This window comes from Tamandua tetradactyla, chromosome 2 (assembly GCF_023851605.1).
Source record: "Tamandua tetradactyla isolate mTamTet1 chromosome 2, mTamTet1.pri, whole genome shotgun sequence".
Lineage (NCBI taxonomy): Eukaryota > Metazoa > Chordata > Mammalia > Pilosa > Myrmecophagidae > Tamandua > Tamandua tetradactyla.
In genome coordinates, this window is record NC_135328.1 from 62,816,473 (window position 1) to 62,842,092 (window position 25,620).

At 37.8% G+C, this 25,620-nt stretch overlaps 1 protein-coding gene across 3 annotated transcripts in view; it reads left to right on the forward strand.

Annotated features, from left to right (window-relative positions):
* The first annotated feature begins 10,771 nt into the window (after positions 1–10,771).
* The window catches only part of SMU1 (SMU1 DNA replication regulator and spliceosomal factor), a 28,855-nt gene continuing 14,006 nt past the window's right edge, over positions 10,772–25,620 (forward strand). For 2 of the 3 annotated variants that reach the window (XM_077147952.1, XM_077147953.1), the window contains exons 1-4: positions 10,772–10,906; positions 14,221–14,431; positions 18,643–18,795; positions 20,431–20,541. In XM_077147952.1, the coding sequence (XP_077004067.1) occupies positions 10,881–10,906; positions 14,221–14,431; positions 18,643–18,795; positions 20,431–20,541 (501 nt within the window). In that variant the 5' untranslated portion in view covers positions 10,772–10,880. The remainder of the gene's footprint in view (positions 10,907–14,220; positions 14,432–18,642; positions 18,796–20,430; positions 20,542–25,620) is intronic. The other variant, XM_077147954.1, reaches the window with a different exon arrangement.

Below are 25,620 nucleotides of genomic sequence, written 5' to 3' on the forward strand. Positions count from 1 at the left end.
GCCGGCTAATAAAGACTCCAAATTGGCTTGCAGTTTTGAATTATGTGGTCTCTCTTTCAGTTCGTCCCACAACAATTTAATCCTCATAACTTCTGATGTGGGTGCTATCATTATCCTTATTTTAGAGATGAGGAGACTGAAGCCCAGAGCCTAAAGTCATATAGCTAGGAACTGAAAGAGCTGGGATTCATACATAGGTAACTTGCACTCTTACCCACTATCAGTATTGCTACTTTCAACCCAATGATAAACATTGCTTAGGATCTTTTCGAAGTAAGAAATAGAGCTTCCCACAAAATACTTCAAGAAAAGAAGGGATTATTGTAGGATAAAAGTGGGATCAAAAGAAAGAGGTGGAAGCTCAGAAACCTAAAGATAGGCACCATGGTGTAATCAGGCCTTCATAAGCCTAGAAATGGAGGTTCCTTAGGGCTCACAATTTGCTCCAGTGCCCTCAGCAGCAAAGAATTCAAGTTTCCTCTCTCTGGTGTGACCCCATGAACATTACTTGGCATATTTCCAGTGTCTGCTCCATGCTTGTCTTACAGACTTGCTGCCTTTCCTACCCTCAGCTCAATATATTTTTCTCTCTCATGACTAAAGCTGCCTCACACATCTATCTTACTTACTCATGGACTTTGGGTTCCCTCCTCCTCAGGACATTTCATCTTCAATTTTTCTCCTAAGTGTTTTGATCTCACCACGTTTAAAAAAAATTATTATTATTAAAAAATTTAGGGCAGGCGATGGGGGTGCAGTGGCAGACTTCTCACCTGCCATACTGGAGACCTGGGTTCGATTCCTGGTGCCTGCCTATGCAAAATAAAAAAAAAAAATTATTAGAGAAGTTGGAGGTTTACAGAATAATTATTCATAAAATACAGGATTTTCATATATCACCCCACCGCCAACACTTGCTTTGGTGTCTCATGTGTTTTAAGGTCACAGTTCTGAGACAGAGAGAAAAACTGTGGTTCAGATCATCGCTGAACCAGCTCATGTCTTTGGATGCTGGTAAGTCCATGGATTGGCTGCTCGTGGGACTGCAGTCACGTGGCCACCTACTGAACTCTTTTTAGACCCTGCTGTGGGTGAGGCAGTTTCCTTAACTGCATGTTAAGCCCCACTTTCCTACCTCTCATTAACCGCCACCACCACCCCTGCCCTACTGCAGGAAAGGCCACTTTCCTCTCTACTTGCTCCTGTCGTATGAGCCTGGTATCTTCCACATAATTTTCCAGTGAGAACAGAATCTGCAGTGGTTGTTTAGGACATCGGTCAGAGAAGGGTAAGGGACAGAGGTCAGCAGAACTTGGGACTTACTGTGAGATCTGGACTAGGGCCTTCAGATCCTTCTTTTCACTGTCTTATCTGTGTGGTGGAACTTTTCAGTGCCTCCTCCCATGCCTCACAGCCCACAGCAGACAGAGCTGGCTGTCTACCCAACAACCAGCCACCAGCTCCATCTTGTCTTCCTGACTGGATGATCTGTGATTGTGTTCGGAAGAACAGGAAAGTGGTGCCTTCACAGCCTCCAGTAGTACCTGCTGATTATCTCAGGCCAACTATGTTAATTCCATTCCCTTTGCCAGGAAGGTTTCATCTTGAGAATGGACAGATGATGCTGTTTTGACTGATGTATCAGCTGAAGTAGGAGACTTCTGGGAAAGGATTTTGATCCCTGATAAAAAATTAATCCAAAAGGAGAAAATCCCCTTTCTTACTCTGAGGTCAGGGTCACATGGCAGTCTCTGAAGGAAACCGCAGGTTTTGTTCCAAATTTGGGACAAATTTGGTGGATTTCATTCATATAGGTCTCAAAAAGGATGGAGACCCTTTGTCAGAATGATTCAGGGATTCCTGCCCTGAGGTGAGAGGTGGGGATTAAAAAGAAGGAGGAGTTGGAGGAAAACTGCTTGATAGTTCCTCAAAAATGTGAACATAGAATTGCCATATGATACAGAAAATCCACTCCTGATTATAAACCCCAAAGAATTGTAAACAGGGACTCTAACAGATATTTATACATAAATTGTCCATCAACTGATGAATGGATTCTCTAGGGAAACAGAACCAACAGGAGATATCTGTAACAGTATGAGATTTTATAAAAGTGTCTCTCACACCTGCAGGGCTGCACAAATCCAAATTCTGTAGGCAGGCTGCAAATTGGCAACTCCAGTGAAAGTTTTAGATGAACTCTCCAGGAGAGGCTGACTGACTGAAGTAGAGATGAAAGTTTTGCTCTTCTGACTGCTGAAGTGATCGTCTCCCCTTTAGAAGTATTAAACGATTAAATTAAATGTCTCTCATTGCAGGAGACACTTTTCTTAGTCAACTGCAGATGTAATCAGCTATAGATACAACCAAGGTACTGATAATTTAAGTCCACGAAATGTCCTCACAGCAACAGACAGGCCAGTGCTTGCTTGACCAGACAACTGGGCACTGTCACTACATGAGACCAACCATCACATGGATAAACTATATGCGAAATATCCATACAAAGGAACATTATTCAGCTGTAAAAGTAAATGAAGTCCTGATACATTCTACAACATTATGGATGAACCTTGAAAACATTATGCTGCATGAAAGAAGCCTGATACAAAAGGATAAATATTACATGAATCCACTTTATGAAATATCAAGAATAGGCAAATTTCATGACCAAGTGCGGTTTATACCAGGAATGCAAGGGTGGTTCAATAAAAGAAAATCAATTGGCATAATATAGGACACTAACGAACCGAAAGGGAAAAATCACATGATCATATTGATTGATGCTGAAAAAGCATTCTATAAAATCCGGTATCCTTTCCTGATAAAAATACTTCAAAAGCTAGGAATCAAAGGAAACTTTCTCAATATCATAAAGGGCATTTTTGAAAAACCTGTAGCTAGCATCATACTTAACAGTGAGAAACTGAAATCATTTCCCCTAAGATCAGGAACAAGACAAGGATGTCCATAGTCACCACTATTATTCAACATTGTATTAGAAGTCCTAGCCAGAGTGACTAGACAGGAAAGAGAAATAAAAGGCATCCAAATAAGAAAGGAAGAAGTAAATGTTCATTATTTGTAGATGACATGACCCTAAACTTAACTCTGAGAAATCTACAGCAAAGCTACTTGAGCTAATAAACAAATTCAGCAAAGTAGCAGGATACAAGATTGATGTACAAAAATCAGTAATGTTTATATACACAAGCAATGACCTATCTGAGGAGAGAAGGAAAAAATTCCATTGACAATAGCCACCCAAAGAATCAGATGTTTAAAAATAAGCCTAACCAGGCATATCAAGGACTTGTAACACAGAAAAATGGGGAAAAAATTTTAAAAGAAATAAAAAAATGATCCAAATAGATGGAAAGACATTTCATGCTCATGGGTAGGAAGGTTGAGTGTTATTAAGATATCCAATTCTACCCAACTGATCTACAGATTCAATCCAATACCAATCAAAACCCTAACAACCTACTATGAAGACTTGGAAAAAATGGTTATCAAATTTATTTGGAAGGGAAAGAGACCCCAAATAGCTAAAGGATATCCTAAAAAAGTAGAGCAAAGTGGGAGGACTATCATTTCCTAACTTTAAAGCTTATTATAAAAACCACAGTGGTCAAAACAGCATGATACTGATACAAAGATAGAAGTAGTGACCAATGGAATAGAATTGAGAGTGCATAGATAGATCACTAAAATTACGGACAAATGATCTTCAATAAGGCCCCCTGAACTGGGACAGAATAGTACTTTTCAATAAACGGGCATGGGTCATTGGATAGCAATAGCCAAAAGAATGAAAGAGCCAGTATCATAAAAGTTCTAGAAGAAATGCAGGGAAACATCTGCAAGATCTAGTAATAGGAGATAGCTTCTTAAAGTTTACACCTAAAGCACAAGCAGTGAAAGAAAAAAAGGACAAATGGGAACTCCTTAAAACCAAGTGCTTCTGTGCTTCAAAGGACTTTGTTTAAAAGGTGAAGAAAGTATAAAGAGTTTAAATACAGATACTGAATCCTAGAGGGTATGGTGATCTGACCAACGATGAGTGGCAGGGTCACTCAGAACCCTATTTGCAGACAGGAACTTGGAAGGAAGGTCAGGGCAGGACTTAACCATGCAGGCCTCAGTGTTGTCATCTGTTAGAGAAGGGACTAGTTTTTTACAGCTCCGACAATTTATGATTTCAACACTTAATAGCCAATTTTCAACCTAAATATCTTATGCTTCTTTAAACTCAGCTTTTCCCCAGTGAAATTAACCATCTTTCCAATTTTTTCTTCTCGTATCTTCCCTTTCATTGTCTTGGGCACACAATTTTAAACCTTGTAGTGACTTTTGACTCAATCCTTTCCTGTAACCAGTGCTTCTTAAACTTTGTAGCGCATACAAATCATTCAGGAATCCTGTTAAAATGAAGATTCAGTAGGGTGGGGCCCAAGATTCTGCTTTTTTTTTTTGGCATGGGCAGGCTCTGGGAATTGAACCAAAGTCTCCGGTATGGCAGGCAAGAATTCCGCCACTGAGCTGCCATTACACTGCCCAGAGATTCTGCATTTTTAACCAGTTTCCAGGGGATGCCAGTGCTGCTGATCTGTTGACTAGCCCATCCCCGGCCTGACTCCCACCCCATCACATCCAATTGGTTGCCAGGTAACTTAGATTTTTCCTATGAGACATCTCCCAATGCATCTATGCATTCCTTCTTCTTTGTTCTCTCTGTGCCCCATCACTCCCCACTACTCTCCACCACCTCATACCACCCCCTGTTCCCACCAAGTTTTATGCCTAGATAACATTGATAGCCAAACTGTGGGAATCCATCCATTAGTAGGTCATAATATCAATCTATGGGGTACCTGTCAGCATAAAAAAAAAAGGTGAAGAGGCAGCCAACTCAGTGGGAGAAAATATTTGGAAACCACATATTAGATAAAGGCTTGGTATCTGTGTATATAAAGACATTATACAGCTCAAAAGCAAAAGAACAAAAACCCAATTATAAAATGGGCAGAGAACATAAATAGGCACTTTTCTGAAGAGCAAATACAGATGGTTAAAAAGCACATGAAAAGATGCTCATTTTCATTAGTTATAAGGGGAATGCAAATTAAGACGATAATGAGATATCACCTCACACGTATAAGAATGGCTGCTATTAAACAAACAACTACAAATGTTGGAGAGGATGTGGAAAAATAGGAACACTTATTCACTGTTGGTGGGAATGTACCATGGTGCAGCCACTGTGGAAGACAGTTTGGTGATTCCTCAGAAAATTAAATATTGAATTGCTCTATGACCCAGCAATGCCAATATTCAGTATATACCCAGAAGAGCTGAGGGCAGGGAAACAGCCAGACATTTGCACACCAATGTTCATAGCAGCACTATTCACAATTGCCAAAAAATGGAAACAATCCAAGTACCCATCAACAGAAGAGTGGATAAACAAAATGTGGTATATACATATGATGGAATACTATGCAGAGACAATGTGGATGAACTTCGAGGACAAAATGAATGTGAAATAAGTCAGACACAAAAAGACAGATACTATATGATTTCACTATTATGACTCTGGTAAAGGTAATCTCAGAGGTTGCGCTGTAGAATATAGCAGACCTAGAGAGGTACGCAAAAGCTGAGACTGAGGAAAGGCTACCCAAGAGGCTGACTGTAAATGCAAGGGAATTGATAGTAATTAATTAGTGGATTATAAGTAACATTACCATATTGAAGGTGAATATGATTGAAAGGGGTTGTATGGTGCCATGTAACCCATTGATTAAATTTATAACTATAAATAAGTTCTTGCATGACTATTTCAATGGTTCGATGGTGGACAAAGAATCGAAAAGTAAAAATGCATGCTGTGGCCAATAGTTAACAGGAGGACATCTGCAATGCCACAACAAATTGCCAGGGGCAATTAATTAAGGGACAAGTGACAAGGGGTAGTTTTGATTCAGAAGTTGGTGACATTGTGTTTTTGCTGGTTCTTTGTCATTATGAACCAATGACAATTGTCTAAAATTGAGAGTGCTGTTGATTGTACAACCAAATGAAGATACTGTAAGACATGGTTTGCTTATTTTGGTCATTATCCATGATGACTAATAGACGGAGGGAGCCGAAGTGTACAATGACTGAGAAGCACAATGGTGAACGGTGATATATTTATATGAGGGAATTTGATGCAAGTACAAAAAGGATGGATGTTAAGGGACATACAAAAATCTGAATAAACCTTGGGGACAATTTGTTGTGCAAAATAAGCCAGAAACAAAAGAATATGCTAAGGTCTCTCTCAGAAAACACTTAAAAGAAAATTGGAGCCCTGATTGTGGACCCTTATAGCAGCCACATTTGGTCTAAAGTTGTAGATGCACTTCTGGATTCTGAAACACTGAGCTATACGTAATCAGCTAGTATTTCCCTGGAACTCTGAGTAGCTCTGTGACACCCAGTTCCAGAAATGGAGTACTACAGACCTGAAAGTTAGCATAGATATATATATAATAACAGTCAAAGTGACCAAAAAAGAGATCAGCCCTCACAGTTTAAAACAATGCCAGTCTGGCTGGGTCTGAGGTAAATTAGAAAGCAGGGTCAAAGATGATAGTGTACGTACTCTAGACCTTCAGCTATTGTATGAACCAAAGACAGAGAGTTTTATTATGCCTAGAACCTAAATTTTTTGTAACACATAATCTAAACCAACCTCTTTGGATAGCTCATTTAAAGAAACCAAACTCCTGGAGTTAAGAACCGAAACGATGCCTTGTGATTCTCCACAGTTTAATATAATACCAGGATACACCTCAAGACTATAATGGGCTGATAATTTAAATGTTTTGGTAGAGTCCCTTGAGGACTTGAAGGAGGGGGGAATATGTATGGAACTATTAAACCCTCCCATCTGGGAAACCCCAGGCACCCTCTCAACATTGAGGAACCCCAAGAAAATAAACCAAGCCCTGGATTTTAAGTCTTGCCCTTATGAAATTTATTTCTGTAGGGCAGAAGGTAAGACTACCCATACCAAAGCCTAAGAGTTGCTTCCAGGAAACTTCTTTGTTTCTCAGAGGTGGCCTCTCTCTCTCTAAGCCCAACTCTGCAAGGAAAATCAGTGCCTCCCCGTGCCCCGCCCCCCCCCCCTCCCCCGGCCCCACAGGCTATTCAGGGGCGAAAGTCTTCCTGATAATGTGGGCGTGACTTCCAGGGATGAGTCTGGCTCTGGTACAGTGGGACTGACAATGCCTTCCTGATCAAAAGGGGGAAAAGAAGTGTAATAAAATAAGGCATTAGTGGCCAAGAGAGTTCAAATGGAGTCAAGAGGCTATTCTAGAGTCTACTCTTATGCAAGCTTCAGTTAGAGCTAATTGCCATGTTTGCTGAACCCCAATCAACATTAATTACTCTTGTTGACTCTTAAGACACCTAGGGCTCTATAAAGTTTTCATGCACTAGGTTTGCCTTCCTGGAACATAATTCCTGGAAGGTCCCTAGTTCAGATAAATCCTGAAACTCAGAGCGGCCAGCCTCTCCACTATTTTCAATTAATTACATCTCCCTATCTTTTAGTGTGGACACCCTTCCCAATATGAAAAAGTCAGAACAGGCAATGCCCAAAGAACCCTATAGATTGGATCAAAGGAGGAGAAGATATATAACAGAGAAAATGGGATTTAACAAACGAGTATGGCTGCTGAATCACTATATTTGTATTTCTTCTAGCCTCCAGTGTTTTGGAGAGCTAGAAGCAAAAATCTAAGATGATGAAATGGTAGCCCATGACAAGCTCTGGGATCTGTTCTGTAACTTATTTATTGAAGTGTGTTTTGAAAATTATGGCCTTTTTCTTTCTTTGTTTTATATATATGTTATATCATACAATTTTTAAAATGTTTTTAAAAAAGAAAAGACAAATTGCCAGGGGCTGGAGGGAGGGAAGGATGAAGTTATTGCTTAATGAATTCAGAGTTTCTGTTTGGGCTGATAAAAAAAAAGAGTTGGGAAATAGTGGTGATGGTTGCACAACACTGTGAATATAACTAAGGCCACTAAATTGCATGAAAAAATGGCTAAAATGGCCAGTTTTATGTTATATTCTTTTACCACAATAAAATTAAAAAATAAAAGTAAAAAGCCAGGGGTCGAGTTAAAAGACTTTTCTCTAAACTCTGTCTTACTATCACGCTAGCTAAAATTGGCCTAGTTTAATAAGTAAAGCCAAAATTTCACTCCATTTTGGCAGGTAAAACTAGCCTCTGCCTTCTACTTTCCTTGCCCATTGGACTCAGGGTCTCCCTCTCCTACACTTTTCTTCCTTAATAACCAGTCGAACACCCGAAAGCTCAGTTTACAATGATAGCTTTTCTGTGGCCATTCTGCCCTCTGCTGGATTAGCAAGACTGCAGCGATGTGGAGTGGGAATGCCCGGCTTTCTGGAAAGAGGGCATGATCATAAGTTCAGATTTCCCTTGGGATCACTCTAGACTGTGACCTAACCTCTGGATGTGGGGTGAGAAGTCTCCTGGCGAATACAACTGACTGGTTCAGATCAGGTTAGAAATTGTATGTGTGTGTGCCTGTTTGAATTTCTTTGTCCGTATAAAGATGGAGAAATAGTAAAAGAGAGATCTCATCTGTCCAGTGTTAAATTTTCTAGACAAATTTACCTTTAGCACTTGTCAACCTTTATCAACTTGCTAGTAGTTAGGTGACAAAAGTATGTGTCAGTTCAGAGAGGAAATAGAAACTGACAGTTTCTATAGTTGGGTGATAGATGACTCATATAAACAGCTAGTTTAAAGGACGGTGGGGGGTAGTCAGTCTTTAACTAGGTAAAGATACAGTTTCATTACATATGATCACAAAATCATCGTACTCAAGTCAGTTATCATGGAGGAAACATGGATGAGAAAGTTCTGCAATTTGTCAGGGGCATTGACTGTCAATGAAAGACTTAAAAATACTGTACACATAAAAAGCAAAAGAATGAGGATACCTCTGTGGCTAATGATTTTAATGATAGGGTTTCATTTCTTAAGAGTGGTATCCAATGATCTGATTGGCATGGATACATAAACAGGGGCAGAGCACCAAATAACAAGTTCTGACTTAAAACAGACCACTGGCCACCAGGGTTTTTTCTCAAGTAGCAAAACAATATAGATTTTTACAACACCCCCACAATAACCACCATTTTTGTTTTGTTCAAAGACATTTTTTTTTCTCTGAAATTACTATTATCAGGGATTGATGTTTTCCACATAGATTAAGTTTTCATATAATTGAAATTTGAACATTAAAGTATTATAACTTCTTGGATTTTGAAAATAAGATTTTATTGCATTGTATTGTATTGTATTGTAGTAACACACAGATATATATAAAACATAAAATTAGTCATTTTAACCATTTTGTGCACCATACAGTGGCATCAATTACGTTTACAATATTGTGCTTCCATTATTATCATCCATTACCAAAACTTTTCACCATCCCCAAACAGAAACTTGTGTGGTGTACCTATTAAGCAGTAACTTCCCATTTCCCTTCCCCCTAAACTCTGGTAACTTGTAACTTACTTTCTGTTTCTATGTATTTGCTTATTCTAGGTATTTTATTTAAGTGAAGTCACACAATATTTGTCCTTTTGTGTCTGGCTTATTTCACTCAACATGATGTCTTCAAGGTTCATTTATGTTGTTGTAGCATGTATCAGTAATGAACTTCATTTATTTTAATGACATATTTTGGTTTGGTAAAGCTGCCAAAATACAATACATCAGAAATGGGCTGGCTTTTAAAATGGGGATTTATTAACTTACAATTTATAGTTCTTAGGGCATGAAAATGTCCAGCTGGTGACTTCTTCCAAGGAAGAGACAGGAAGAGACTTTTTCTTTGGAGCATGTCCTCCAAAATGTGATAGGAAATAGAGAATACTTTGAAAAAAGACGTTTTTAAGAGGCCAAAGGGAAGTTGTGTCGCAGACCGTTAGAGTGAGTATCAGATAATACTGAAAGCCCACAGGAAATGTCCAAATAAAAAATTTCAATATGTAATTTCTTGCAACATAGATTTATCATTGTGCTGCAAATATTTTCAAAAATTTATATAGGATAGCAATGAAACCTTTTAAAAGTCTTTAAGTTCATTGATATCGCTACATTTCATTTGTTTCTACTAATTTAATGATGTATGATTTTAAGCCTGTTAAAAGGAGTCTCAAATCTCCCTTTACATATTTGCATTTCGTTTCATTGCTCTTCCAGTAACGGCAGCAACTGCAGTGGAAACTCTTTTCAACTAAATACTTAGTTAGAAATGCTGTAAATAATTTAGCTCTTTCCAAGAAGTGTGTATGCAAATCTTAACTAGGTTCCAAACCTTTTATAATTAGTTTGATTAAATTGTGCTTTGGTGTCAACGACTTTTTTTTTTAAGATTCTATTAACTATTCCTACAAACGCTGATGTTGGCTAGTGTTCCATTGCTTTGTAAGGTATTAATCGCCCAATCAGGCATCGTAATTTCAATCCGATTTTTAAATCTAACCAATTAACTGCATCAAACGAAAGCATAATTTCCGAGGAGCTTTTACGGGTGCGCGCGACTTCCTCCAAGGAAGAGACCGGAAGAGACTTTTTCTTGGAGCAGGCTCATAGACTCGGTGACCTTCGGCCGCACTCGAGGTCCCGCCCCACACGTACCCCACGCTCCTCTAGGTACACACCGCCTCCAGGACTGACGTCAAGACAGCGAGCGGAGGTGACGCAAGGCGGCCGCCGGAAGTGTCGTTGGCGCGACGGGCCTAATAGCGGACCGAGGCCTCCGCAGGGAAAGATATCACCATGTCGATCGAAATCGAGTCTTCTGAGTGAGTCGTGCAGTGGCGAGTGTTTGCGCCTTAGCGGGGGCCGGGAGGTGATAAGTATGGGGTGGAGGGTGCTGAGGTGGAGGGGTCTGAGAGGTTGAGAAGTCGAGCGGTATTTCATGCCCACAAACGCTTCTTGGATCTGGTTTCTTCCGAGGCGGGCAATCAAGAAAAGGGACATCTTTGGGACGTGAAACCCAAAGCCCTCCTGGAGGCTGCGCGGTGTTGTGGGAAGAATACATGCCTTGAAGACCCGCGTTCTAATCCCCGCCGACTTCTGGCGGAACTGTGAGCAAATTAACGATCCACTCTGAACTCTAATTTAAGTTGTATGTACAGGAGGGGTTGGTCTCTTAAAGCCCTCCTCTCCCCGCCCCCCTCCTTAAGTAAAGTGATTCGTTCTTATACTTACACAGCCCCTCTGCTTTCCTTTGTGTAGCACTTAAATCCAAAATTGTCATTGTTTATTTGTGTGCCCTCGCCACTTGTTTGTGTAGACGGGCTGAATTACTGCTTTTGGAATGAGTGAACAACTAGCTAATTTACCAGGCTCTAGATTAGTCTGTGAGCTCGGTGTAGCCACAAAGGACAGACAGAATCTGAAGATTGGGCCAGGAGAATGATAGATTGGGGGGCGGGGTGGATTGAAAAACTAATGAGTGAGGTGAGTGACTAAAGACTTCTCTCGAATTCCATTCCACCATGTCCTTGCCAACACTCAGTAATTAAATTAGCAGGCATAACATTTGTGTCTTGCGTGGAAAGGAGAAAGAGGATCTGTCTTGAAGAGCTCTCATAGAAGAGAGGGTGATTTATTCATTCAACAAGTACTGAAGTTTGCTATATGCTATTGCTATTCTAGATGCCAAAGATACAGCAGTGAGCAAAACAGACCAAAATTCCTGCCCTAATAAAATGTAACTGTGATTGGGAAAGGCAAAACAATAGACAAAAATAATGAGTAAAATGGGAGGTGTAACATATGTTGGTAAGTGCTGGGGAGAAAAATTAAACAAAAAAGAGTGATTGAGAGTACTAGAGATTAAGACAGCTACGTTAGGGCAGGAGTTGGAAAGGGCAACATGATTTGGAGTCTGGATGATAGAGGACACTGACCATTCTCCCAGCCTTGGCACCCAGGCTGTAGCAACAGTGGCTGTTGCATATTTTTATTATTAGTAATAACTACTATTTACCAAATGCTTTCTGTGTGCACTTCCTAAGCAGTATAGTCAGTCGTTTCAGTAACCTGACAGGGTAGGCATTTTTCTTAACAGTTGGATAAACAGGCTCAGAAATGTTAACTGACTTGCCCAAGGTCATGGCTAGTAAGTGACAGAGCTCTGATTCAAATCCCAGTCTATTTCATAGCTTTTAGCGATTTATATATTACTTTATGTTCGAAGGTAGTGAATTTGATTTTGCTTAAGAGAAGTATGAGGTCTTTGTGGGAGGGTCTCATTTTGGGAGTACAAAAAGGAAGTGTGCTAAGGAAAATAATATGGTAATAGAAAAGCAGAAGTGTAAGCCAGGGGCACCCCTAAAGGGACCTTGAGAGAAAAATATATATGTATTTCTCATAGTGCTTTGAATAGCAGTAGTTAATTTCCTTAAGAGTATGGTTGCTTTCTTGTCAGGAATGTATTTCCAAGAGCTATACTGCTAGATTTGCATCTTCATTTTTCCACTTATTATCTCTGACACTCGGTCAAGTCCTTATCTGTAAATGGGAACGATAATAACGTTTTGAGGACTAAATGAATTAATCTATCTAAAATGCTTAGAACTGTACCTGGTGCTATAAACACCATAAACCTAGTAAAAATACAACAAAATGTTTGTTATTGTTTTATGATTATTGCTTCTTTCCTATGAAAGGGAATTGATTATATTCCAATCTGAAGTCCCTTCCGACTAGAATATCTGACCTCTGTACTAGCATGGTCCAGTAGATGTAATGTGAGCTATGTATGTACTTACAAATTTTCTAATAGCCACATATTAAAAAATGGAACAAAACAGGTGAAAATAGTTTTAATAATACATTTTATCCATCCCAATAATACAAAATACTATTATTTCAACGTGTAGTCATTGTAAAAATTACTGATAGTTGGCTTTTTTTATACTAAATCTTTGAAATCTGGCATGTAATTTACACTGATAACACATTTCAGTTTTTTTTTTTTTATGTTGTATGGTAGGGGTCACATTTCATTCTTTTTCCATGTGTCTGTCTTGTTATTGCAGCACCATTTATTAGGTTCTGGTTTTTGTTTTTGGGAAGTGCACTGACTGGGAATCAAACCTGGGTCTCCTGCAGGTGCGAATTCTACCACTGAACTGATTGCTCAGTTTTTATAGGAAATAGTTGATGTGTTTAGAGTTCATAAAATTTTTGGTTGAAAAAGTAGATTCAAATACCCAAGTTGTTCCACATGTATTTAAAAGTTTTCCGTTACTGAATCAGATATCAGTTTTTTAAATTAGGTAATATTAGAAATTAACTTCCTCAGTGATGCTTGTCATATTTCAAGTATTCATTGGCCACATATGGTTAATGGCTACCATATTAGACATTGCAGCTTTATACCAGTAAATATATGAGGCACAGTGGAGCTGATGACTTGCAAGAAGGGGAGAGAAGGTTGTACATGCTTGGTTTCTCTGTAGGCAGATGGGTGGGAACAGAAAGTAAGGAAGAGAAAGAACAGCATATCACAGTATTATCCAGTGAATTTGTATAGTCTGTATGAAGAGATCTTTTTACCAGACTCCCTATTACTATCAAGCCCCAGGGAATCAAAAGTCTTAGTATAAATAGTTGTTTGTTACATACTAAAAATTGTTACTTATTCTCTCAACATTTGGAAATTGTCCTTGAAACTGAATCTGCAATGTTTTTATTTCCCTTGTCCTGAAAGTTTAGTAATAAATACAGTGGGTAGTTGTTATTTTTGCAAATGAGGAGGCATAGGAAGAAATGGGGCATAATAAAAAGATCCGTGGCCCTGAAAGTAAGAGAATCACCTGCTTACTAACTCCTTTTCTAGCTGGTTGTGAGATATTGGGCAAGTTGTTTCTTTCTCTGAATCCCAGTTCACCTATCTCTGAGATGGGGGAAGGCTGAATGATCCCCCAGATCCTTCATAACTCAGATTCTGTGATAATTGGAAAGTTTTGCTGACATGATAAAGAAATGAAAAGTGGGTGGTAAAAAGAGGCTGAGTAGGAAAAATTGGATAGAATGGGCTTTAAATTTGGCCTCTTTGATGAGTGAGGATCACTGAACTGGATGACTAACTTTTGTTTTTTAGTGTGATCCGACTTATCATGCAGTATCTGAAGGAGAACAGTTTACATCGGGCGTTAGCCACCTTACAGGAGGAGACTACTGTGTCTTTGAATACCGTGGACAGCATTGAGAGTTTTGTGGCTGACATTAATAGTGGCCATTGGGATACTGTTTTACAGGCTATACAGTCTCTAAAATTGCCAGACAAAACCCTCATTGACCTCTATGAACAGGTAAGAATGGTGAAATCCTTGGGTTGGTTTATCTTGGACCCACTGACTGGGAAGCATCAGCAAACTTTCCTTCAAGAGTTTTAGGTCCCTTATTCTCACAAGCAGTGGGGACAACCAAAGCAATAGTCTCAGTCCCCAATCTTGGGGTTTGTTCATATGAAACTTAACCCCACAGGGGATAGGTCAAGCCTACTTAAAATTAGACCTTAGAATCACCCCCAAGAGAACCTCTTTTGTTGCTCAGATGTGGCCTCTCCAGCCAACACAAGCAAACTCACTGCCCTCCCCCTCTCTACGTGGGACATGACTCCCAGGGGTGTGGCCCTTCCTGGCAACATGGGACAGAAATCCTAGAATGAGCTGGGACTCAGCATCAAGGGATTGAGAAAACCTTGACCAAAAGGGGGAAGAGTGAAATGAGACAAAATAAAGTGTCAATGGCTGAGAGATTCCAAACAGAGCTGAGAGGTTACCCTGGAGGTTATTCTATTTTTTTTTTTAATTAATTAAAAAAAAATTAACAAAACATTTAGAAATCATTCCATTCTACATGTACAATTAGTAATTCTTAATATCATCACATAGTTGCATATTCATCATTTCTTAGTACATTTGCATCGATTTAAAAAAGAAATAAAAAGACAACAGAATAAGAATTAAAACGATAATAGAGAGAAAAAAAAACCTATACCTCACATGCAGCTTCATTCAATGTTTTAACATAATTGCATTACAATTAGGTAGTATTGTGCTGTCCATTTCTGAGTTTTTATATCCAGTCCTGTTGCACAGTCTGTATCCCTTCAGCTCCAATTATCTCTTCTCTTTTTTTTTTTTTTTTAATTAACGGAAAAAAAGAAATTAACCCAACATTTAGAAATCATACCATTCTACATATGCAATCAGTAATTCTTAACATCATCACATAGATGCATGATCATCGTTTCTTAGTACATTTGCATCGGTTTAGAAGAACTAGCAACACAACCGAAAAAGATATAGAATGTTTATATAGAGAAAAAAATAAAAGTAATAATAGTAAAAACAAAACAAAACAAAACAAAAACCTATAGCTCAGATGCAGCTTCATTCAGTGTTTTAACATGATTACTTTACAATTAGGTATTGTGCTGTCCATTTTTGAGTTTTTGTATCTAGTCCTGTTGCACAGTCTGTATCCCTTCAGCTCCAATTGTCCATTATCTTACCCTGTTTCTACCTCCTGCTGAACTCTGTTACCAATGACATATTCCAAATTTATTCTCGAATGTCCATTCACATCAGTGGGACCATACAGTATTTGTCCTTTAGTTTTTGGCTAGACTCACTCAGCATAATGTTCTCTAGGTCCATCCATGTTATTACATGCTTCATAAGTTTATTCTGTCTTAAAGCTGCATAATATTCCATCGTATGTATATACCACAGTTTGTTTAGCCACTCTTCTGTTGATGGACATTTTGGCTGTTTCCATCTCTTTGCAATTGTAAATAACGCTGCTATAAACATTGGTGTGCAAATGTCCGTTTGTGTCTTTGCCCTTAAGTCCTTTGAGTATATTCCCAGCAATGGTATTGCTGGGTCGTATGGCAATTCTATATTCAGCTTTTTGAGGAACCGCCAAACTGCCTTCCACAGTGGTTGCACCATTTGACATTCCCACCAACAGTGGATAAGTGTGCCTCTTTCTCCGCATCCTCTCCAGCACTTGTCATTTTCTGTTTTGTTGATAATGGCCATTCTGGTGGGTGTGAGATGATATCTCATTGTGGTTTTGATTTGCATTTCTCTAATGGCCAGGGACATTGAGCATCTCTTCATGTGCCTTTTGGCCATTTGTATTTCCTCTTCTGATAGGTGTCTGTTCAAGTCTTTTTCCCATTTTGTAATTGGGTTGGCTGTCTTTTTGTTGTTGAGTTGAACAATCTCTTTATAAATTCTGGATACTAGACCTTTATCTGATATGTCGTTTCCAAATATTGTCTCCCATTGTGTAGGCTGTCTTTCTACTTTCTTGATGAAGTTCTTTGATGCACAAAAGTATTTAATTTTGAGGAGCTCCCATTTGTTTATTTCCTTCTTCAGTGTTCTTGCTTTAGGTTTAAGTCCATAAAACCGCCTCCAGTTGTAAGATTCATAAGATATCTCCCAACATTTTCCTCTAACTGTTTTATGTTCTTAGACCTAATGTTTAGATCTTTGATCCATTTTGAGTTAACTTTTGTATAGGGTGTGAGACATGGGTCTTCTTTCATTCTTTTGCATATGGATATCCAGTTCTCTAGGCACCATTTATTGAAGAGACTGTTCTGTCCCAGGTGAGTTGGCTTGACTGCCGAGGTTATTCTTATGCATTAAATAAATATCACCTTGTTAGTCAAGATGTAATGGAGAGGCTGGAGGGAATTGCCTGAAAATGTAGAGCTGTGTTCCAGTAGCCACATATCTTGAAGATGATTGTATAATGATATAGCTTTTACAATGTGACTGTGTGACTGAAAACCTTGTGTCCGATGCTTCTTTTATCTACCTTATCAACAGATGAGTAAAACGTACGGAATAAAGATAATAATGGGGGAACAGATGTTAAAATAAATTTAGTTTGAAATGCTAGTGATCAATGAAAGGGAGGGGTAAGGGGTATGGTATGTATGAATTTTTTTCTGCTGCCTTTGTATTTCTTTTTCTGAATTGGTGCAAATGTTCTAAGAAATGATCATGATGATGAATATGCGACTATGTGATGTATTGTGAATATGTATGTAGAACGGAATGAACATATGTTAAGAATGTCTGTGTTTTTTTGTTATATTTTTAAAAAAATTTAAAAATTAATTAAAAAAAAAAGAGTTATAGTTCCCTGGTCCAGATAAGTCCTGAAACCTAGCCCGGCCTCTCCAGAACATCAGATAGTTCCATCTCCCTACCCCATATTAGTGACAGACCCTTCCAATAATAAAAATTTATCATTGTCATAGCCCAAACAACCCCAAAGAGAGGTATGGAAAGATCAAAGGGGATGGTGGAATTGTACATAGAAGATAGGACTTAACAAATGAATATGAATGCTGAATCATTAAATTGATATCTATTTTAGTCTCTAGTATTTTAGAGCAGCTAGAAGTAAAAACCTAAAATTGTGAAATTGTAACCCATGTCAAAGTCTGAAATATGTTCTACAACTAATTGTGGTGCTTTGTTTTGAAATTTATAGCTTTTTTGAATATATGTTATTGTTCACAAAAAAAGAAGGAAAGAAAAGTCGGCTATGATGATAAAAAAGTATTTAAGCCCTCTAGCCTTCTATATTCTGGAGCAGCTAGAAGGAAAAATATGAGAGGATTGTATGGTAGCCCATGACAAAGTGGGATCTGTCCTGTAACAGCTTGTTGAAGAGTGCTGTGAAAACTATTGCTTTTTTATTTCTTTGCTTTGTATATATGTTATACTATACAATAAGAAAGTAAAAAAAAAAAAAGAGTTGTAGGGTTGGGTTCAAGGGTGGTTCAGTTTTAGAATGTTCGCCTTCTGTGCAGGAAACCTGGGTTCAATTCCTGGACCATGTACTCCCTCCCCAAAATAAAAAGAGTTATAGAGCTGTAACAGGCCTTAAAAGCATATATTGTCAAGTCTTGCATGCTACTGTGTACTTTTTTTAAATCTGAAATTATTTCTTACGTTACCATTAAATGAACAGAGTGGACTTATTGGAAATAAGAATTTGGCATTATCTGAAGTAAGAATAGAGAAGTTGGTTTGTTTCTCTACATTCCGCATGAGTTCAGTAATTCCCTGAAGGAAATTTCACTAACTGAAGAAAAGTTTCTGTTGAGTCCATGGAAATATTCCCATCTTTAGTTTTCTTCAGCATCTGTGCTCTGAACAAGACCCTGAAAAAGGGGGAAATGAAGGATGGAGGGTACATGGGTGGTTCAGTGGTAGAATGCTTGCCTTCCATGTGGGAGACCTTCCTGGACCATGAACCGCCTGCCCCCACCCCTCACCCCCCAAAGAAGGATGGAGTTAGAAGAATTCAAATAATTACTTAAAATTATTCGTTTGTCCACCTGACATCTCAGTGAAAAGAAGAGGGGGCATTTCCCAATATTGGAAATCTGTTTGGCAGGCCATAGCTGCATTAGAAACTATACTGAAAAAGAAGTATTAATAAAAGAGTGTGTTGAAACAGCCATTTTCTTTCAATTGTCCAGGTGGTTCTGGAATTGATAGAACTTCGTGAATTGGGTGCTGCCAGATCACTTCTGAGACAGACTGACCCCATGATTATGTTAAAGCAAACACAGCCAGAGCGGTATATTCATCTGGAGAACCTCTTGGCCAGGTCTTATTTTGATCCTCGTGAGGTATGACTGTGGTAATGAAAAGAAAGTCTTGTTAACTTTGAAAATACAGGATGATGTGATCTTTTTACTATTTTATTAAACATGTTTTATAATTTTGATGCAGTTTTTGAGAATGATGCTTTCTAGTCATATATATTAGCTGAAATTTGCATATTTTAAGAGGATAATCTTGTTCAGTTTTCTAAGTATTTGAGGGTCTTCCCTCATGAAGTCCCCATTTTAGAGGACTGTGTGTTGGTTAGTAAAGAAGCAGATATCATTTGCACACTAGCCTAAATACTTATCTGGCCCTGAAGTACTACCTGATTACTAGTCTGTATGCTGCATTTGTATCTCCTGTCTCTGACAATCACAGTCTTCTCTTGGCTCCTCCAGTCCCTAGTAGCTTGTGCTTATACTTCTCAGCTGAGCATGGCGATTAATACCCTTCTTTTTTACCTTTTAAAAAACTTCAGGTTTATTTGAGTACATTTAATATAAAAACTCCAATAATGATAATTTTTAAAAATAGCAAATTAAAAGAAAGTACTATGTAAAAAGTACCCTTCCCACTCTACACATCTACAAATAACAATCTTGCTAAGTCTCTATAATTATTAGAAAACAGTGGTCTTACATGATCAGTACATGTGTTAAAGGGTGAGTATTTTCATCTTTCCCTGGAGGTTACAAGCTCAGAAACTGACAGAGGCTACCAAGAGGAGAAAACATGGTAGTATTATAAAAAGCAATTTATTAAACAGTCCCCTGCTAACCTGAAAGCTAATTCAGCTCTGAAACAGAGAAAATTAGTCCCTTCTCAATGCCAAGTTGAAGGCCACAATTTCTTAAAATAACAAATCAAGATCCAGGGCTGACCTTTAGGAACCTGATAGCTTGGTCTTGATGACATATAAATCCAGTTTTCTCACCTATCTGATTATATTTTGAACGGTATGATGTTGGACTTCAGGTAGCAATTATCTGCCTGTACTGATCAAGAATGGGGAGGTGTCTATGGATAATGGAGGAGGTGGAGGAGGGTGAATACTGTCTAAGCCATAGTACAACTGCAGTTGACTGATTTTTTTCTTCTTCTAAAACCATATTATAGGTATAGTTTGATTCTTTCCCACCCAGCCTTTCACTAAAGGTTTGTTCAAATAGGAGGATAAAGAATTTGAAAGGCACTGAACAATGAAAGTTAAAGTAAACTCACAGAAACCATGAGATTAAGGGAAAATAGTTTAGATTACCAGGACAGGCTTTAAGTTAGAGGTGATGAAGAATTTCTGGGATGGGAGTCATTTGACCTAAAGAAATTACCAGAAAATATAATAGAATCCTTGGCTCTGCAGATTTTTCAAAGACTAGAAAAACAACTGGCTTTAACATGGCTTACTTGGACTCTTCAGAAATAGCAGTAAGGATTAGCTGACCTCAGTTCCCTTCATCTCAAACTTTTGAAATGCAAGCGGGCAGTTTTGGGAAATCCATTTTTAAAATAACTAAATTTGTTTAATCTCCTTTCTAACTGGGTAATTTCTTTTCCTATTTTCCTTTCTGAAGGTTTCTCCTTGTTTATTGTTTTTTTTTCTTTTAAATAGTACATACGTATCTTGCTTGGAAGTGATGCTACCTTCTCTCCTTTTTCAGGCATACCCAGATGGAAGTAGTAAAGAAAAGAGAAGAGCAGCGATTGCCCAGGCCTTAGCTGGGGAAGTTAGTGTAGTTCCTCCGTCTCGTCTCATGGCATTGCTGGGACAGGTAATTAAATTCTGGCAGAACTGAAATTTTTGTAAACTCATATTTCCTGTATATTAACTATATGTATGAATTAAATCAATTGGATATCATAAGAATTGGGGGACTTGTATCAAGCGCTGTGCCATGCCACCTCCCTCTCCTGGATGAAGTGACATAGCTTGGTGGTTAAGAGCATAAGCTTTGTGGGGAAGTGAGCATTATCCCATACAGCAACCGTTAAAGTTGAAAAAAAGTGATCTGACTTCGACTAGAGATAGGAATGAAGCTAATTTGGATAGGACTAAGGTAAATCAGAATACAGGGTAAAGGTTGATATGGTCCATATTTTAAAATTTCAACTTCTGTGTGAGACCAAAGGGAGAGGTGTTTATTTGGTGCAAAATTAATAATTTTGGTAGCATATTATCTATTTGACTTGTGTGGTCAGTTTATTCAAATACCATCATTACATGGAATCTTGAATAGGGCATGAGAACTTATTGGTTTATATAGATTAGTGTGATGCCCTGATACATCCCAGAGTAATTTGGGCAGAGAATTAAAAAAGTATTTTCAGAGTCCTCTTCGGGGACTGGTGACAAAGGACCATTTGGGGAATTTCTGATATTCTCGCAAGCAATGGGAACAACCAGTTCAGTAGTCTGAGACCTCGATCTTGGAGTTTGCCCCCATGAAACTTATTCCTGCAAAGGAAAGTGAAGCCTACGTATGATTATGCCTAAGAGTCACCCCCAGAGAACCTCTGTTGATGCTCAGATGTGGCCTCTCTCTAAGTCAACTCAGAAGGTGAGCTCATGGTTCCCCCTCCCCTCCACATGGGACATGACTCCCAGTGGTGTAAATCTACCTGGCAGTGTGGGACGGGACTCCTAGGATGAGCCAGGACTTGGCATCATGGGATTGAGAAAGCCTTCTTGACCAAAAGAGGAAAGAGAGAAATGAGACAAAATAAAGTTTCAGTGGCTGAGAGATTTCAAACAAGTTTGAAAGGTTATCCTGGAGATTATTCTTATTCATTATATTGATATCCCTTTTTAGTTTATGGTGTATTGGAGTGGCTAGAGAAAGTACCTGAAACTGTTGGACTGTGTTCTAGTAGCTTTGATTCTATTTTGGGGGGAGCGGGGAGACTTAAAACAAGATGGTTTTTGTTTTGTTTTTAATATTTTATTGAGAAATCTTCGCACACATTTTATACAGTCCATGGCTCACAATATCATCACATACTTGCATATTCATCGCCAAAATCATTTTTAGAACATTTGTATCACTCCAGAAAAAGAAATAAAATGAAAACTCATACATCTTGTACCCCTTATTTCAGTCTACCAAATTTTTTACCTTTATCCCCCTCTGTTACTTATTTGATTTTTATCTTTATGTTTTTACTCATCTGTCCATACCATGGATAAAAAGAGCATCAGACCCAAGCCTTTCACAGTCACACAGTCACATCCAGTAGCCTTAATTCTTGAAGACGATTGTATAACTATATAGCTTTTACAGTGTGGCTTTGTGCTTGTGAAAATGTTGTGTCTAATGGTGGAGATAAGGGGTGAAAAAATTGGGTAGATTGAAATACTGGTGGTCAATGAGAGGGAGAGGTAAGGGTTATGGGATGTACGAGTTTTTCTCTTCTCTTTTAATTTCTTTTTCTGGAGTGATACAAATGTTCTAAAAATGATCACAGCAATGAATACCCATTTATGGGATGATAATTTGAGCCATTGATTCTATACTTTGGATGGTGTATGAATATATCAATAAAAATATTTAAAAAAGAAATAAGCTTTGGAGTTGGTTAGAATTTGGGGTATAAATTGAATTTATCATCCAATCTGGTATACCTTTTTGTTTTGTTTTATTTTTTGGCATAGGTAGGCTTCGGGAATCGAACCCGGTCTCCAGCACAGCAGGCAAGAATTCTGCCACTGAGCCACTGTTGCCCGCCCAATGATAGTCCATTGTTTACAAGAGAGTTTCACTGTGTTGAACAGTCTTATGTTTAATTTTTTATTCAAATAATATATGTATGACCTAAATTTCCCCTTTTTTACCACATTCACGTATTTAAGTGTTCTGATCCTATTTATTCTTCCTGGTGTTATAGTAAGTATTAAATGTAAGATAGTGCATGTAAAGTACTTCGAACAATGGCTGGCACCTAGTTTAGTAAAGGGTAGTTGCTATTGTTGATGCTTTATTATTATTATTATTATTATTATTATTTTGCATGGGCAGGCCCTGGGAATTGAACCTGGGTCTCTGGCATGGCGGGTGAGAATTCTGCCACTGAACCAGTGTGCACTGCCTTGTCATTATTTTTATAATGCTAACTAGAGTAATAGGTATTTTATAAATAGCACGGGATGAACACAGGTGATTTATTTAGATATAAGTAGTCTCTTTGCATTAAATCTGGAGTTAAGGAAAGAGCCAAAGCTATTTGTTGCAGGCTTGCAGTGATTCTGAGATTCAAAGTGAAGCTGCTTTTTTCCTTAATTTTTTCATCAAAATAAGAGATGTATATAGTTTAAGTAGTACTTTAGTGCTTGTAATGAAAGATAGTATCATGTACTGCCCTTCTCCAGCACTAATTCTTTTTCTGGGGGGTGGGGTTGCATGGATGGTCTGGGAATTGAACCGGGTCTCCTACATGGAAGGCAGGCATACTAACCACTGAACTACCGGTACAACCCTCCACCACTAATTCTTACCTTCCATAGACAGTTTCATTCTTCTGGCATTTACCTCCATAGCTAAATATCATGCTTTTCGTGTTACTTCTTTATGTTTTTTCCTTAACTATTAGTTATTGACTTCCTTCAATGGAAGATGAGGATTTGTATCTAATAATCACTCTCTACCGCACACATAATTTTCTCCCCACCAGACTTTCATTATAGTTATATAAAAAATTTTAGTTAAATCAATTTTTTAAATTATCTTTATATAAATAAGTAATGCTCAGGGCGGGCCACTGTGGCTCAGCAGGCAGAGTTCTCGCCTGCCATGTCGGAGATTCAGGTTCTATTCCCGGTGTCTGCCCATGCAAAAAAATAAATAACTAAACAAGTAATGCTCACAACTAAGAAGTAATTACATTTATTACATAAGGTTTGCAATTCCTTGCGATAATAATTGCTTTATTTTTTCTTTTGCCTAGTTTTCTGTGTACCTCTTATTAATTCAACCTTAATCTTTCTGACAGAACTGTAAAAAGTGCTTTTGTTCCCCTTGCTGATACTCTTTTTGAGGTCCTTTTCTCTTGTATTCCCACCAGGACTAGTTAATGTTGTCTTGCCGCAAAGTTACTGTACTGGGACTTCCTCCACCTTCGTGCTTGAAATTCTTTGCCTCTTTGGTAGGATCATATTTTTTAGATCCTGCATTTTCCTTTTTTTCATAGTTTAGGCCCTTGTTTTGATTACTTCCTCCAGTAACTGCCTTGGAAAAAGTGAAAAAAATTTAAAGGTAAATTTTTGAGGCTTTATTTTTGCATATATCTCCTCTCTTTTTATTCATTTTAAAGTTTTCCTCTCTTCATTGTCCCATATGTCTCTGCTTTCTCTGAGTTCTTTTTTTTTTCCTGTTTATCTATTATTTCTTGATTTTTTATTGCATTCCTATATACTAGCAGTAGCCAGTTAGAAAGTTCAGTGAAAAAAGAGGTCTTATTTATAGCAACAATATACAGTATAATTCTAGCCCAGCCTTTGTGGGAAATAAAATTTTTCTATTTTAAAAATAAGGCAAAAAAAACAGAGTCGAGAGGTTATCCTGGAGGTTATTCTGGAGTAGATAGCACCTTGTTATTCAAGATGTAATGAGGCTGGAGGGAACTGCCTGAAAATGTAGAGCTGTGTTCCAGTAGCCATGTTTTTTGAAGATGATTGTATAATGATAAAGCTTTCACAGTGTGGCTGTGTGATTGTGAAAACCTTGTGTCTGATGCTCCTTTTATCTACCTTGTCAACAGACGAGTAGAACATATGGAATAAAAATAAATAATGGGGGAACAAATGTTAAGATAAATTTAGTTTGAAATACTAGTGATCAATGAAAGGGGGGAGTAAGGGGTATGGTATGTATAAATTTTTTTGGTGTTTTCATTTTTTTCTTTTTTCTGAATAGATGTAAATGTTCCAAGAAATGATCATGATGATGAATATGCAACTGTGTGATGATACTGTGAATTACTGATTATATATGTAGAACAGAATGATCAAAATAGGAAGTTTGCGTTTGCTTGGTGTTTTTTGGTATTTAAAAAAATGAAAACAAAAATAAGGCAAAAAAAAAAGACAAAAAGCCTTCAAAATTTATTAAAACAACTAAAAGGCTTGAGTAAATGGTGAAACCTAATTTTCCTGGATAAAACTAACCGTGTCAGTTTTTCTCAGATTTAAAACAATTGTAATAAAAATCCCAACAGGGTTAGAACTATTTGACAAAAGAATTCTAGCACTTACTTGGAAAAATAAACTTGAAGCAATATCAAAGAAATTTTGAAAAGAAAGAATGTTGAGAGCATACTAACCCTAGAAATATTGAAAAATTTAATAAAAATATATAATTTGAATCATTTTGGTACTTGACAGAAGAATGTCTGTTTCAGCCAGTGTAACAGCACTGCCAGAAATCGATCCTATTATTTATTTAGTAAGAATTCAATAGATTGTGACATCAAGAAACCTAGGAACAAAGAAAGGATTACTCACTCAGTATGTGGTATTGGTATATTTTCTTTAGAATGGAAAAGCCAACGGTCAGATCAGAGTTCCTTCTAGTATTTTATGCAGCACAATTTTCAAGTAGATTGAAAGTTAAATATTTTAAGAAAATAGAACAACAAAAAAATAATAAAATTTGTAAAACCTGAGAAAGACTTCCTGAGCTTAGGGAGTAAACACCCTAGGAAATGAACATACTTCATCCCTTAAGAATGTAACTTGAAATGAAAAGAAAGCTATAAGGCTGTAATCAAAAATAGGCAAGCTGAGGGAAAAAGAAATAGCAGTAGATATTTCTTTATTGCATTAAAAGCTCACAAATTGATTAAATGGTAAGATTCCAAAA